At 42.9% G+C, this 17,019-nt stretch overlaps 1 protein-coding gene across 2 annotated transcripts in view; it reads right to left on the bottom strand.

The window, feature by feature from the left end:
* Positions 1-33: 33 nt before the first annotated feature.
* Positions 34-17,019, bottom strand: part of nvl (nuclear VCP like) — a 74,288-nt gene continuing 57,302 nt past the window's right edge. For both annotated transcript variants that reach the window (XM_084321340.1, XM_084321339.1), the window contains exons 23-24: positions 7,828-7,925; positions 34-310 (exon numbers count right to left, since the gene is read on the bottom strand). In XM_084321340.1, coding sequence (XP_084177466.1) covers positions 266-310; positions 7,828-7,925 — 143 coding nt within the window. In that variant the 3' untranslated portion in view covers positions 34-265. The remainder of the gene's footprint in view (positions 311-7,827; positions 7,926-17,019) is intronic.

Genomic DNA, 17,019 nt, shown 5'->3' with positions numbered 1-17,019 from the left:
GATTACCAGTAGTTTGTGTAATATCTTAATTAATTAGTGAAACTGATCAATGTTTATTTAAAACAATGAAATACATTACATCTCTCCAATACATCATAGATATTACATTTTCCTTTATCAGTATTAGAAAGTCCCAATGAAATGTATGTACAAAAAGGACAATGCAATAAGTCACCACAGCAAGTTAAAGGCTGTTGTGAATTCACTCTTTTACCAAGTAGAAAAGCCTTTAGTAATTTCTAGATGGTTCCAGGCAGTGATTGTGTTATCTGGTGAGAGACTCCTTCAGCTGCTCATACATCCGCTGATCCTACAGAGGGCAGAGAGAATGAGTGAGTATACAAGGTTTCTACACAGGTTTTTAAGTATGGGTCGTGTTCACACAATGGTGGCCATCTTTCTCTTATGTCATGCACAGGCTGGGATTTCTTTCCACCCTTTGGTTGGAACAGGGAGGAAAGAAATTCCAACCCGAGCATGACATAAGAGAAAAATGGTTGTCATGTTAATATGCTCAATGGGAAAAGCATGTACCGGTAAACAAATTTGACAATAATAGAGGCCTTGCACGGAATATGTTTGTGTAGTTCTCCTTCCAACATGGAACTGTAACCATCGGTAACGACTTGAATGAAAATACCATAATTTCTGTGCAGTGGTAGAGTATGTAAAACATTACAAGATCCAGTGATAAGACCAAATTATTACATTGTTGTTTATATATCCCATAACACATGGAGGACATGGTCATTCTAACCATTCCGTGAAAGGCCTCTATTGCCTTAAAGTATGGGAAAACAGAAGTTTGAGAAAATAATTTCAGCAACACATTGTGAATAGCTTTCCTCTGAGAATGCGTTTAATATAATATAACATGTATCCAAAACATCAATGAGGACTCGGGACTCACAACACTAGCTTTTCTTTAGCTTTACCGATTCTTGGCAGGTTTGTAACAAACAATGAGAGAGCACATCCATATAGACCTGGATAAGTAAAACACCTGAGGCAGTGAGGATCCCTCTAGGAGGCTGGCATTAAGATCCCATCACAAGTGGACATGTAGCTCTGGTCGCTCAGGCCACATTCGGAGGCGGAATGCATCGCAATCCCACCATTACATGCTTTACAGCCCGCCCCTACAACTAGCTAGAATGCGGAGGAAATTGTAGCTCAATACTGGACCGATCAAAATCTACCGAAATTATGGTTTCTATGGATCAGGTACATGGTAGACAGACCGCAAATTTATTCCTTTAACAGTTTAAGTGTTTGAGTGCCAGCCATTAACATGGGAAACATGGTTAAATGCCAGGACCCACTTCAATGATCGCGTTGTGAACGCATAATCTCTCTTAAATTATGGCTATGTGTCTAATCTGCCTGTCGTTTATCAATGACTTGTTTGCAGTCAACATTGTCGAAACGGATTTTTTTTTAATCTGTTCATTTTCGTTTTATAGCATTTTGAAAAGCACTCGTTTTTCAGGAAAACATAGATTCCGTGATAAGGCATTTACTGGAATATTCGAGCATACACAAACTTTGTAATTTTTCTGCCTATTTATTAATCGTTTTCAAATAAATGCTAGATTATCGATAGTATATGTGTACTTATGCACGCTATAGAGGCGGGCTGAAAAATCGATTCTCATTTCCTCAGCGATCACAGCCACACACACGCATAGGGCAAACGCTGATATATCTGTGAAAAAAGCTCTGATAAGACTGTAAGACTGGTAAAATAAATTCCTTACCTGAGATCAGATGTTATCCAAAAAGATTATTCCAATTCCTGATCGCCATTCCAAATATCGATCACGCTTATTGATTAGTGTTGGGTCCTGTAAATACATAATCCACGTGTTTTCCGGGCCGGCGAGCACAATCGATCCTTCAGTTGGCTTGACGGAAAAGTAAAATGAGCAAACTGGCCACTCCCCCTGCATCAGTGTAAAGTAATGGGGCGGTATCTTCCTAATTGAGCTCAGAGAGACTCTGCAGCACTAACCCGAGGCTCGATTGATGAAATATGAATTCAAATCGCCAATAAAGAAAAAACTACAAACAAACGCTATATAGCGTCGGGGGCACTCAAAGGTCGGCATGAACTAACGACAAAACGCGTCCGTGGCACTCAATGTGTTAAGGACCGCCTAGTGAACTGTGTCCTCTGGGCCCTTTCAGCAGCCCCAGGCTATTCGGTTGTAAAGTTGTGACGTACACGTTTCCGGGGGCCAGGCATCCTGTGTTGCCCGAGGCTCTTGTCTTTTTTCAACACACCTCAGTGCTGTGTTCCTTGTTGTTTTAATAGATCAGTCATAAAAAAACATTAACGCGTGTGATGTCAGACTTAACAACTGAACACACTGCTCAGATGAAGAAGCCAAGCTCTATAGGCTATAATCATTCAGGTAATGCTACACTAACTACATTCACCTGCAAAGAAATAATGCAACTTGTGTTCTTCGCCTGGAGAGTGGTTTCCCATATCTCCCTAGCTTTTGGGTCGTTATAATGGAATATAATATAATAATATGTTAATATAATAACGGAAATGCTAAATTGATGCAGAATGCGGGCAAGGTGTCTGCTAAGGAGAGGAACGAGTGGATGTCCTACTATACTGTATGCGTGCGTAAATTGCACTGTTGAACGTGGATCATCTTGCCTCCATAATCATTTCAAACATGAAGGTAGGGGGCGCTCTAGTAGCACACCATGTACCGCGTCGCGGATCGGCCGACCCGAGTTCGATTCCCGGACCCGCCGTTATTTGCCGAATTGAAGGTAGTCGAGAGACAGAGGGACTCGAGATGAGCAGTGCATAACATAATGAACATCATAACTGGCCAGCAGGTTAGTGTGATGTCCCTCCATTCTCACTGCCGGGAAAACATTTAAAAAGTGTAGTAATATCATTTGTCTAAAATCAAAGGGTGTAACACAAGGACTAATAACTCTGCTACGTCTACAGACAGCGCTGGGTAAAGTATGGCATTTTAAATTGGAAAATAATATATAAATAAAAGTATATGCCCCTAAATTATAATACTTAAGTATTTTTGTCCTAGACCAGCAATGGAAAAGATCATATATGGGTAACATAAGGTTAGATATCACATGACTTCTAGCCCATTGTTCCTGTTGTGTAAACAAGGCATACTTAAAAAGTCATACAACTATTTTAAAGCATACATTGATAACCGTGTCTTCAATCAGAGGTCCTTCACTCTGAATGCTCGTGGGAAGTCGACAGACAGCAGCTGACATGATTAACATTTTGATGTTTACCGAAGGTGGCAGGAAAAACTGGTTTGCCCGGAAACTCGCTCAGTGGCCAATGGTGTCAGACTGTGGCTGTACTGGGCAGCTCCCAGATGTTAATGTGTGGAACTGAGTAATTGTGAAGCAGAGTGTTGCTAAAAAAAAAAAAAAAAAAAAAAAAAGCATCCATGCCAAGTGACCTACCCTGGGTAAATAAAATTTAAATAAAAGAATAACTTGATATGTAGGAATGTGTAAAGGCAATCCTATGGACCAAAGTTGCCTTGGCAATGGTGGTGTAGTGGTTAACACGTCTCCCCACAGCTAGAAGCTCCAGGGTTCGATTCCCGCCTGGGGACCAGGTTACAGTGTTGCCAAGTACCCAGGTGGGGTATCTCCCGGTCCTTTAAAAAAAAAAAAAATTGTCTTTTCCCCCCTCCTTTTTCCGTTTTTCTCCCATCCCAATGTTAGTCGTTATGCCAATTCCCAATTCCCTTCCTGGTCGTCGTGCACTCTACCCCCTACCGTCGGTCTGGGAGGGCGGAGAGTGACCGGAGACTATCACATGCTTCCTCCAACACATGTGTAGCCAGCCCACCGCTTCTTTTCACCTGGCAGCGTGGACTCTCACTGGGGGAGTGTAACGTGTGGAAGGATCACACTACCTCTCGCCAGATCCTTCCCTCGCTGTGCAGGCGCCCGACCGAACTGTAGGAGTCGCTGTTTACAACGACCAGGACCCACCCCCGCTACCCGGCCGACCGTCTCCCGGACCTTTCTGTGTGGAGTTTGCATGTTCTCCCTGTGCTCGCAAGGGCCCGACCGAACTGTAGGAGTCGCTGTTTACAACGACCAGGACCCACCCCCGCTACCCGGCCGCCCGTCTCCCGGGCCTTTCTGTGTGGAGTTTGCATGTTCTCCCTGTGCTCGCAAGGGTTTCCCCTCCAGAATATAAACCCTTTGTTTGGAAAAGCGCTATACAAATAGAATTCATTCATTCAATGGAAAAACATGCAGAACAGATCACTAACGCTGTCGCGTCCCTGACGAAGACGGACAGGAGCACTGGGATTGGTCCCCGGGCGCGGGGAAGGATGACGGGATGGGTCAAGCGCAGAGACGAAATTTCATCGGCGACCCAAAAATTGCATGTGTGTGTTCTAGTGTTGTCACGATACTGGAATTTCTAACTTCGATACGATACCTTGAAAAGTATTGATATTCGATACCATTTTCGATACCACAGGGAAAATATTTTAATCTTAAAATGTAAATTTCTTTATAAATTTTTTTTAATTTAGCTTTTGTTGCTGGTCGATTCTCCTCACCTTCTCTCTGGTATTATAAGAGAAGAGAAATATAACACGTTTAAAACCCTTTGTTTTAGGGCTGGGCGATATGGCCTAAAAATAAAATATGATAATTTTTTTTTTTTTTTTTACTTAGATTTACGATTTTAATCTTGAAAACTAGAAATCATTCAAATAACCTTTGTTTTTATTTGACAAAAAAAAAATCAAACCAAGATGAATTTCCCTATTGGGATTGAAGTGCAAACCTAACTTTCACCAATCTTCATTTAAATAATAATAATATAAAGGGTTACGCTTGATCAAACAAAGATGAATGTCCCTATGGGATTAATAGTGCAATAACTTGCTTTTTCACCAAACTTCACTTAAAACAAATAAAAGGTGCCTCTTGATCATCAAACAAGAATGAATTTCCCTATTGGGATTAATAAAGTGAAAATCTAACTTTCACCAAACATCACTTTTTGTAAAAATAAAAGGTGACTTTAAAAAAAAAAAATAAAAATTCTTTGTTGAATGCAGAAAGTATCGATATTGCGGGAAATTAGTATTGAAACTGTTTTAAATATTCAGAATCGATATGTATGGAAAAATCAATATTTTTGACACTAGTGTGTTCCTGTGTGTGCAATGAATAAAGATTTCTTCAAAGTCCAGTTTAAGCTTAAGGCTCCTGGTATAATGTATACAGTTGGACACGCTCCAAATTGCAGTACATTTTTTTTTAGAGATCCGACATACTTTATAAAAAAAACAGCCCCAATAGCTTGTTAGATAAACGGACAATTAATTAAGTGTGGTCAAAAACTGTATGGTAGCGCTCTACCTGAGCTCAGACTACCTGAGCTCTGACCACCTGAGCTCTGACCACCTGAGCTCTGACCACCTGAGCTCTGACTACCTGATATCTACCTGAGCTCTGACCACCTGAGCTCTGACCACCTGAGCTCTGACTACCTGATATCTACCTGAGCTCTGACTACCTGAGCTCTGACTACCTGATATCTACCTGAGCTCTGACTACCTGAGCTCTGACTACCTGAGGCCTACCTGAGCTCAGACTACCTGAGGAGGTAAAGGGGAAACATGGGAAAAGGGGGAGTAGAGCAGGTAAGTCTCCATATTGGATTTCCATAATGATATATAATAAATACAACCAAATAATAAACCCAAAACACAAAGAACTTAATAAACTACATATCTAATAGGGCAATAAAAGGTACACCATATTCTGAAATAATGAATTTGGCTCCTTACAGAAGGTTTACACTGGGGTAATGAGTGAGAGACGCTGTGCTCCGGGCCTTGATAAACAGTCACAAACCGCACCTCTGTAAAAGACTGGCTCTCATGGGAACAGGGTTTCCGTTAGAAAAAATTGTTGCCGGTCTCCGTGACCTGCAAGATTTCAATCTACCGGACAAATGAGATTAATTCCGGTCATAGTTTATTGAGCTTTAAAACAATCGATAGGCAGGCTATATAAAGAATGTCATCCTCAAGGCATGTAGATTTATAATAGTATTACTTAAAACTAGGCTACTTTTGCGTATACAGTCATTAATATATTCCAAATTAAATAAGTCCCTCGATACTCCGTGCTGCTGCTGACTTGAAATAAAATAGACCGCGTATGTGGGCAGTCGGTCCGACACTAAACAGCAGTCTGTTATAATCACATTTCTATGAGCTAACGAATTCCGTTATATTGGACATTTGTATTAATTATATCAAGCGAAGAACTGAGAAAGCAGAGAGACGGCAACATTATCGTGGTTTGCGTGACGACTCTCCACCTCGCAACGACTTATTTGCAAAGAGTATGGCGCTGCAGAGAAGCTGATTCAGCTGTTATTGGCTCTTTTCTGGGAACCGCACAGCAGCGCCCCCCACCCAACATTGGCTGAAAATGGCTGAATTGGAGTACTGCTGGAATACTGCATTGTCCTGATAATGCTCTGGCTCTGCAGCTTCACAAAAGTTCGCACACCCAGCACTAAGCTCTCGCTGACGACGTCGTTGTCATTATTAGAAGCAAAGAGGAAACAAATGTAATGATCGTTTCGTTCATCGCATAGGCTATTTAATTTTAGCCTATTTTAATACAATTCAAATAATCAAATTGTGCTTAGACTCAGGGAATTATTTTCACCGGACATTAAGACCGGAGAGATGAAATATGTCGGACTTCAACAGATTTTGCCGGTCAAATACCGGTAATTACCGGCTAACGGAAACGCTGCATGGGAATGCTCCTGCCAAAAGGACGGTAGAACGTAATCGAACGTAAAAACTAAATAAGTACTTTCGGGGGGGGGGGGGGGGGGTACCGTTTATTAGATGTAGATAAAATGAAAAAAATTATAAAAACAACAAGCCATCGCCTACGGTTGTGGATGTAACATATCTGTCCTCTAATCCTTCAGTAAACTCTAGATGAGTCGAACAGGATGAGACAAACAAGTGATCATTGTTCCACGGACATGGCCAAGGGCATTGAGCTCCACAGAGGAGGGCATGCCAAGAGGTTCATATTGACAAATCTTTATTTTATTTTAGATGGAGACTGTAATAGAGCCTAATTGATACTGGATTTTTGGGGCCGATATTTTAGAGTAAAATAATTCAGATATTACTTATATATTACTTATATTATATAAAATAACATTTGTACTGCATGCAAAACTTGGGCCTAAATCTGCATGTGCCTGCTGTAAAGAGGAGACAGACATGTGTGGTTCCAGTGAGCTAATCTTCATTCAGATATCTTGGTGAGAAGTCAAGAGACACTTTTACAAATTGCTATGTCCATCAACCCAAAAGAACTAAAAAATCCTGATGATCAACTGACGAGATATTGGTAACATGCGACGATACGGATGCATCTGTGATGAGCGCCAAGATGAGCGACCGGGCTCTAGTTTGTAAGAACTCGAGCATAGAAACATCTCTAAAATGTTATCATATATCAAAGGAGATTCATATCTGAAGCTCCACTATGAAAAGCCCATCAAAGAACCAGTTTTTCCTCTAGTAGTTTCAGAATCTAGTGCAGAGAGGTTGAGCAGGGACAAATAACAACATGACAATCCCCTCTTCTAGAAACATGTAGCTTATCAGAGACAACATGCCCAAAGAAAACCATTACTAAAGATGTACCTACAACATCTTCATGTCGACATGTTTGAAGACGACAGGCTATGAGTGCTTATGCGTATGAAAGACCAAAGATCAAAATCAGACTCACCTTTTTGGACACAGACGGCCGTACTTTCTTGAAGGCGTCATCAAAGTTCTGTTTGCTGACCCTGATGTCTGCAACAGGGCCACTGGAGAATGAATGACCTGTCAAGCAAAGATGATACAGAACAAACTGAAGCAAAGATGATGCAGAACAAACTGAAGCAAAGATGATGCAGAACACACTGAAGCACATATGATACAGAACACACTGAAGCAAATATGATACAGAACACACTGAAGCGAAGACGATACAGGACACACTGAAGCAAAGATGATACAGGACACACTGAAGCAAAGATGATACAGGACACACTGAAGCAAATATGATACAGGACACACTGAAGCAAAGATGATACAGGACACACTGAAGCAAAGATGATACAGGTCATTTTAAGCAATACTCAAACCAAAAACCATGGCTTAACTCTGATGTTAGACTCAAACTTGCTGAACGAGCTACTGCTTTTAAATCTGGGGATGCAACCAGTTATAAACTGGCTAGATACTCGCTGGAGCGGTCAATAAGAGCCGCAAAGCGCTCCTATGGAGAACGTATTGAAGGACATTTCTCTGGCAGTGACCCCCGTCGGATGTGGCAGGGACTGAACACTATCACTTCCTACAAGCCCAGGGGCCTCGCCTCCGCTGAAGGTGATCACTCGCTTCCCGGTAGACTGAATAACTTTTACTCCAGATTAGATGAAAATAACACAGAGCGTCCTGTTTTTACTCCTTCCAACCCCAGTGACTTGTCTGGGCTGACTGTCACAGAACATGAGGTGCGCAAGGTCCTGTCCAGTACTAAGGCTAGGAAAGCCACTGGCCCGGACGGCATTCCTCCCAGGGCCGTCAGACTCTGCTCTGAGCAGCTTGCCCCTGTGCTCACAGACCTTTTTAATATGTCACTGGAGCGCCGCCTTGTTCCAAGGAGCTTCAAGGAATCTACTATCATTCCGGTTCCCAAGAAATCACCTGTGACTTGTCTTAATGATTACAGACCTATTGCTCTAACCTCAGTTTTAATTAAATGTTTAGAGCGGCTAGTGCTGAATTATATAAAAGGTCAGATTCCTACCTGTCTTGATCCCTGGCAGTTCGCCTACAAGAAAAATAGATCAGTAGATGATGCTATTTCCTTAGCTCTTGATCCTGTGTATGAACACTTAGAATGCTTTTTATCGATTATAGCTCTGCTTTTAATACGCTTATTCCATCTAATCTGATCCACAAACTTCAGTGTCTGGGTCTATGCGACGCCATCTGTGAATGGATTCTTAGCTTTTTAATTTTGAGACCTCAAAGAGTCAGGATTGGAAACAATATGTCTGATGAACTTGTTTTAAGTACTGGTTCTCCACAAGGCTGCATTCTAAGCCCTTTACTGTTCTCTCTCTGCACTCATGACTGTACTGCTTCCTATGATAACAATCTGATAGTAAAGTATGCTGATGATACCACGGTCATTGGGCGTATAAACTCAAACGACGAGTCATTTTATAGATCAGAGGTACAGAACCTAGTTAGGTGGAGTGAGACCAATAACCTCACCCTGAATGCTTCCAAAACGAAGGAGCTAGTCATCGATTTTAGACATAGCAAGGTATCCCATCTCCCCATTACCATAAATGGCTCAGAGGTGGAGATGGTGAGCAGTTTTAAATTTCTCTGGGTCACTATTTCAAATGACCTGAGCTGGCACTCCAATACCAGAACCATTGTTAAAAAGTCCCAGCAACGTCTTTTCTTTCTCAGGAAACTGAAAGAGTTCACAAATAACAGGGTGATTCTACACAACTTCTATCGCTGTGTGATCGAGAGCGTCCTTACTTCCTCCTGTACAATATGGTTTGGTAACATCACAGACCAGGAGAAGAAATCTCTGAATAGAATTGTGCGTCTTGCACGCAAGACAATCGGGTCTAGCCTGCCAGCTCTAGAAGAGATCTATGGTGCCAGGCTGCTTTCCCGTGCCTCTGGCATTATCAACGACCCCTCTGGTCACCCAGCCGCAGGCCTCTTTGTCCCCCCCCTCCCCTCGGGCAGACGTTACCGCTCTATCACATGCTCTACCTCTCGGTTTACAAAGAGCTTTTTCCCCAGTGCTGTGCGGAGCCTGAATGACTCCAAAGGCTAGTTTTGTATTTTATCCTATTTTGTTTCTGTGTTTTTATTAGTTTTATTAGTCAGGTTTGTGGAAGCGCTGTTTTAACTATGATATGCACTTTTAGGGGATGTTAGATATAAATTTTAGCATTTGTCCTTTTTATACGGTCTGTGTTTTTACATATTTTTCCTGTACTGTTTACACAGCGTTTGCTCATGTACCCGTATTCCAATGTGGATTAGTCCATACATGGCAATAAAAATCTTTGACTTTGACACTGCAGCAAAGATGATACAGAACAGAACACAGTGACACACTGAAGCAAAGATACAGAACAGAACACACTGAAGCAAAGATGACACAGGACACACTGAAGCAAAGATGATACAGAACAACACACTGAAGCAAAGATGATACAGAACACACTGAAGCAAAGATGATACAGAACACACTGAAGCCAGGGATCAGAACAGCAAAACTGGATGACAACTGGATGTGATGTGACCTTGAACAAAGCCTTGCTTAAAAAGATATCCAGTGGGGAGCTCCAGTAGCTCACCGCATATCTCGGCGCCATTTCTGCGTCGGGGAAAACCGTGCTGTGTCACGGATCTGGTGGACTCAGAGTTCGATTCCCAGACCCGCCGTCATTTGCCAGAATGTCTTCCCCTGATCTATATCCCGTTTCACCCTGTATCTGTCGGTCATGCTTGACCAGAAAAGCGATAAACGCTAAAAAATAAAGTAAAAAAAAAAAAAAAAAAATCATCCAGTGGAGTTCTTGATCACGAGTTGATGAAATTGGGGCTATAGAGAGGCTGAGTCCCTCCCCTTCCACGCACCACCATGTTGGGGCTAGAGAGGCGGAGTCCCTCCCCATCCACGCACCACCATGTTGGGGCTATAGAGAGGCGGAGTCCCTCCCCTTCCATGCACCACCATGTTGGGGCTATAGAGGCGGAGTCCCTCCCCTTCCACGCACCACCATGTTGGGGCTATAGAGAGGCGGAGTCCCTCCCCTTCCACGCACCACCATGTTGGGGCTATAGAGAGGCGGAGTCCCTCCCCTTCCACGCACCACCATGTTGGGGCTATAGAGGCGGAGTCCCTCCCCTTCCACGCACCACCACAGGACCCCATTTCAGAAGAATGATGAACAACGTTGTCAAGGGCGAGAGACAAATATTGTTTAGATCCTGTTTGAATTGGGCCATGAATTACACATATGATGTTTGTCAATTTAAAAGTGTAATAGTCAGCTAGCTCCTACCACTGCTACGGAACGCGGATGACATCCAATTATATTATATTTCTCCTTCAAACCTGAAAACGTAGATAAATTAAATATCCTGCACGAGTGCCTATTGGCCATAAAAAATTGGATGGGTAGCAATTTCCTGCAGCTCAATGCGGCAAAAACAGAGGTACTGATCATAGCATCAGATGGCATTGGCTCGAGAGTAGCCTCGCACATGGGTTCCCTTAAAAGCAATGTGTGCCCCCACTTAAGAAACCTCTGGGTCATCATAAGCCACAGATTCCGTTGTTTGGTTTTGTTTTGTTGTTTGTTTGTTTGTTAATTTTAACCACTTCATCCAATTGGACAGAACTTGCCTCCTTTTTTATTTATTTTTTATCTCTTATCTTATTTGTTTTTTCTTGTTGTTACTATACACAGATCTTTTATGTATTTTATTATATATATTTTTTCAATTTTATTACTTACTTTTATTTTTTCCATCCTTTCCTTGTACAGTGTCCTTGAGTCTGAGAAAGGCGCTTCTCTCTTAAAATTCAATCTATTATTATTATTATCTTCGATCAGGCCATGAATCTGGACAAACATGTCAAAACTCTGACTCGTAATTGTTTCTTTCACTTAAAAACTCCGGCCCATCATATCCCACAACAAACTGTAAATGGCTGTACACACCTTTAACTCACCCAAAAAAATTTACATCAAATCTGCACCCACATTATCTTTGCCGGGAATGTAGAGAGCCCTCAGGCTGCACAGATTGTGGGATGCCAATAGCCAGAGTCCGACAGCCGCCTGGTGGAGACAGGGGGAGCGCACTCCTCCCAGTCTGTTGATGTATGCCGCCGACGCTGTGCTGTCTGTCCTGACCAGAACATGCCTGCCCATCACGTGAGGGTTGAGCCGTGTGAGGACTAGATGCACTGCCTCCAATTCCTCATAAAGGAGGAGGCCAAGTGGGACCACGGAGTGGGCAGATGCCATCCTGCCGAGCAGGTGCATTACGGACCACGCCGTAACCATCCTGCCAGGATGGAAGTCCTTGAGTGCACCGAGAATATACTCCTGACGTCGCTCTGAGAGAGTTGCCCTCATGGACCTTGAGCAAGAGGAGTACTCTTCCAGTTCACAGCAAAACAGAGACTGGCAAGGTGTTCCACCACCCGCCTGGTCTGAGACCTGGCAACCTCCTCCGACCGGCTGAGGACCAGAATGTCGTCTAGATAAAATAAAATTCGTATTCCCTGATGACGCAGAGGTCCCAGCGCAGTCTCCAAGCACTTTGTGAAAGTGCGAGGGGCCAGAGAATAGCCGAACGGCATTCGTACGCTGTTCCCTGAAAAAGGAAGTGCAGGAATTTCCTGTGGGGAGGGAAAATCAGGATGTGAAAGTACACATCCTTCAGGTCTATGGAAGTGAACCAGTCTCCCACTCTGACTGCATGCAGCAGGTGTTTGACGGTCAACATCCTGAACCGTCTCGCCACAATCAACCCCCCCGTTTTCTTGGGCACCAGAAAATATCGGGAGTAGACCCCTCTCATCACGTCCTCTAGCGGGACCGTGATAATGGCCTGCTTTGCCAACAGAGAGCCCCAATCTCAACGTTCTCTCTATCCATTCCGACATGTGGCACTTCCGTAGCCACACATGGTAAAAATCGCAAAGCGGTCGTGCGGCCAACTGGCGCTGACCTAAGAATTGTAGATAGGAGTCCCGGTCCCTCCCGCTGTGCATTGCAATTTCACCCATGGCGGGACCCCGACAGAAAGGGAGGGTTTAGAACTAGGGGAACCTTCAACGTCGTCATCTAATTTATTATTATTTGTCCCAGAGGTCGGATGATGCCGTTCCCCCATTGAGCTGTGTACCGTCTTTGTTACATACTGGGGATCATCTGCTCTGCGGGTTGACATCTATTATTACTATTCTGTGAATAAAAAGGATTACTTTCACACTGCGACCCTGTAATGATATTACCATATTACCAGAAGAGGGCCGTAAGAATCACACATAAAGTGAGTTATCGAGAACACACAAATACATTATTTATTAAATCTAGAATAATTAAACTTGAAGACATGGTTAAGTTTCAAACAATGTTAATTATGTTTAGGGCAAGAAATAATACACTGCCAGAAAAACTACAAAATCTTTTTCATTTAGAAAGTGAGTTTAGTAGGAGAAAATACAATTTTAAACATCAGTTTGCACGTACCACACTTAAACAGATGTGTCCTTCAGTTATTGGTGTAAAGTTGTGGAATTATCTCCATAGCGAGCTTAAGGGATGTAAGTGTTTATCAATTCAAAACAAATTATAAAAAAAAATAATTAGTCAGTATGAAAATCAAATGTGATCTGAATAGTGAAATCTTTTCTTTTTTCTCGCTTTCTTTTATTCTTTATTATTATTTAATTTTTTCCTGTTTAACTGTGGATTGTGAGTTTCTTGTATAATGGTATAAATTATTATTTGTGTAAATTAGGTTGTACGCCGACCATTAAGTAAATACTTCTTTAGTTTAGGAATAAGGGGCAGGTAACTATAAGATTTATTCTTCTTCCTGCTCCTTTTGTCCATGGAATGATATTTATGATTGTGTAATGAAGAAACTCTGATTGTATGATTCCATGTGGCAAATAAAAACTCTTAACTGAACTGAACCATCATCCAAATTACGAGTGCTCCACACGCCATTGTGACGCGGCCGGAGGTTCCCTCTCTGACGAGCGAAGACAGGGAGACCCGCTCCGTCATCATGTGTAGCATCAGGCTCATCAAGAACACACAGAATAGTAAAGATCACACTGTGTGTCAGAGGAGCCTTCCGAAAATACAACATTCTCACAGACAGACCCAGGCCTAGCAAGAACCTGGGTATAAGCCGCCGCCATGAGAAGTGATTTGTCAGACCACTTACGTTTTCCGGCAGGAATAGTAACGCGGCCCAACGCCAGAGGAGGAACAGAGCCCCTATTTTTGTATCAAATACTAGGGGATGAACAAAGAGCTTTGTTCATGGATTGAAGGCGTCAGTCTAATCCACGGGGGGAACCGCGCACTTCATATTCGCATGGACCTCGGGCGCCTTGTCTCGGTTTTATTTTGCGCTTTGCGCGCCAGGGTGCCCTGGGGAGGGGTCGCAAAGCCGCTGGTCAGAGGTCTCGCAGCAGCCGCTGACGAGACAGTACTCTCCCCTCTGGTTGTGGGGCGGCGTGGGAGGCCAGTCACATAGGCCGCAGACAACTCCGCTGATAAACCCAAAAGTCCATCCTCAGAGAGGTTATAAGCATCGTCACTCTCCCCGAGGCTATAGCTTGCAGCTGCGTCAGGTGCAGTATAACCTCAGAACCCTGAGCAAGGGTCTTGGCGTCATCTGGACCCAAGACCCCTCCGCCCGACACCACCTTTGACATAAAGGCAGCTAGTTGAGCGATGTTAGTCACTGCTGCCAGGTTCTGTACCGCGGCGGTATAGGCCTCATTGGCCCACCCAGCCATCTTCTGGGCCGAATAGCCTCCCGCCTTCGGCTTCCGGTCGGGTGCCACTCCAATATTTCTGGGCAAAGGATCAAAGCGAGCGGCTTATCTAGCGGTTCCGCATCGCTGATATTGCGGGCGTGATTAGATGGGAGTGGCCAGGAATTCAGGTCCTATTTTCTCGAGTTTTTGGCGGAAGGACACCATCTTTTCAGGCCTTATTAGGAAGACCTACCACTACCATCACACCAAGTATTAGTCTGCAGGTCTTAGAGGAACTCTATAAAAGTCCCCTTGACGGCGCACCGAGGTTTTTGCTATATTTTCCCAGAGTGGTCAGTGAAGGAATACATTTCTGCTGGGATTCAGCGTGTGCTCTTGCATTTCGAAACGACCATGTAAGTACTATTTATACTAATTTGTTGGACTTATTATAGCATTCGTTAATGTTTATGACCGTCTATAGTGTTTTGTGAGATGTTTTTCCAGAGATTCTGGTCATATTTTCCACTCAAAAAACTTGTTTCAAAAGTACCAGGAAGCCCTGAGGTAACGTTAGCGCTAGCTGCGAGCTAACGCTTCACTAACGTGAACACAATTGACATTTATTTCGCAAATGCAGTGTTTTCAAATAGCCACATTGCTGTATTTAGTGTATTCATTAGTGGGTCATATTCGTATATATAACATATTTCATTTAGTCAACCTAGAATTGACGACAAGGCCTGCTGCTGGACGCTAGCTCCCATGCTAGCGTTGGCTAATAACAGAGCTGAAAGCCAGGGAGAGCCAGGAAGAGCCATGGTACTTCTCTACCCAGGAAAGATGCTTCTACAGTGGCATAGAGTATGGAGGAAGACAAGGCTCTATGAAGAGAATAGAGTAAGTTTGAAGAAAATTTTTAACACATGAAAGTTTTATAATTACCATCACAATATGTAAAAAAAATATTTTTTTTATTTTTTTTAATCTAATCTAGTTTCATTAATTAATTCATAACCTTTGAACAATAGATGCTATTTCTAATCAGTCAGCTGTTCTATATTGCCAACAAGATTGTCTACATTCCATTCATTACACATAAATCTGAAATAAGCAAGGAAAGTGCTTGAAAATAAATCTTTATCTTCCAAGTTTAATTTCAACAAATTCAAGTGCAACTACAAATGAACCATAATAATAAAAATTATGATGATAATCATACACTTATTTTATATCATTGGAAAGCCCTAGTTGTTAGCTTCAACATGGTACCAAATATGAGGTACTTTGAAATACCCAGTAACTAATAATCTATCACAAACCAATGCAAGTTCATGTTCAGGGATTTCCTAAATGGATCAGAGGATCCCAGAGCGTTAGCACGGTACGCCGGTCCTAAGCCCCCTGACCCGGCCGCGTGTATCACTTCCGCAACGGATTTGATTTCCGCGGTTGGCCCGATTGGCCGCGACGGCCACGTGACATGCCGCGGCAGCGGCGGCAACGCCAGAGGCTGCTGTGTTTCACTGCCGCTTTCCCACTTCAACGCCGCAGCAGCATTGTCGCGCCACATCTTCTGAGTGCAGAGCTGTTTAATCACTTTTCCCACTGCGTTACCAGTGGCGCGACGCTGGAGTTCACTTCGCCTTTCACATCGCGCCACACTTATGCCGTCTAGCACAGTCTCTAACAGTAACAGTAAGAAGCATTAATGTTGCTGAATTAAAGAATGGATAAGTTAAACGTGTCAATTCAGCAGTCAAAGTGTACTGTATAAATCTAACTTCATTAGACGGCCGACGTACAGCTCTCTTGTCCATTAATGGATATATAATGGATATTTTATTTATCTGCCACCGTGGTGTAATGGTTAGTCCTCATACCTCTCACGCGGACGACCCGCGTTCGAATCCCCCCTTTTTCAATTTTTTTGCGATGTAAATGCTTCAATCTGGCACACTTTGAGAGCTATATAAAGAATGACATCCTCAATGCATGTAGATTTATAATATTTTAACTTAAAACTAGGCTACTTTTGCGTATACAGTCATTAATATTATATTCAAAAAAATAATAATATTAGACACGCAGGGTTTCGAACTCGGGTCGTCCGCTTGACAGGAATGAGCACTAACCATTACACCACTGTGCCAGACAAAATATATCCATTATATATCCATCAATGGACAAGAGACCCGTGTTTCTAAACAAGATTACAAACATCACAAAACAAACTGGTCAGACTACTGTTACTGTTAGAGACTGTGCTAGACGGCATAAGCGCGGCGCGATGTGAAAGGCGAAGTGAACTCCAGCGTCGCGCCACTGGTAACGCAGTGGGAAAAGTGATTAAACAGCTCTGCACTCAGA

This window comes from Notolepis coatsorum (assembly GCF_963971535.1).
Source record: "Notolepis coatsorum genome assembly, chromosome: 9".
Classification (NCBI taxonomy): Eukaryota; Metazoa; Chordata; class Actinopteri; order Aulopiformes; family Paralepididae; genus Notolepis; species Notolepis coatsorum.
Note: the sequence above shows the minus strand (reverse complement) of the source record. Positions and strands in the feature narration are given on the sequence as shown.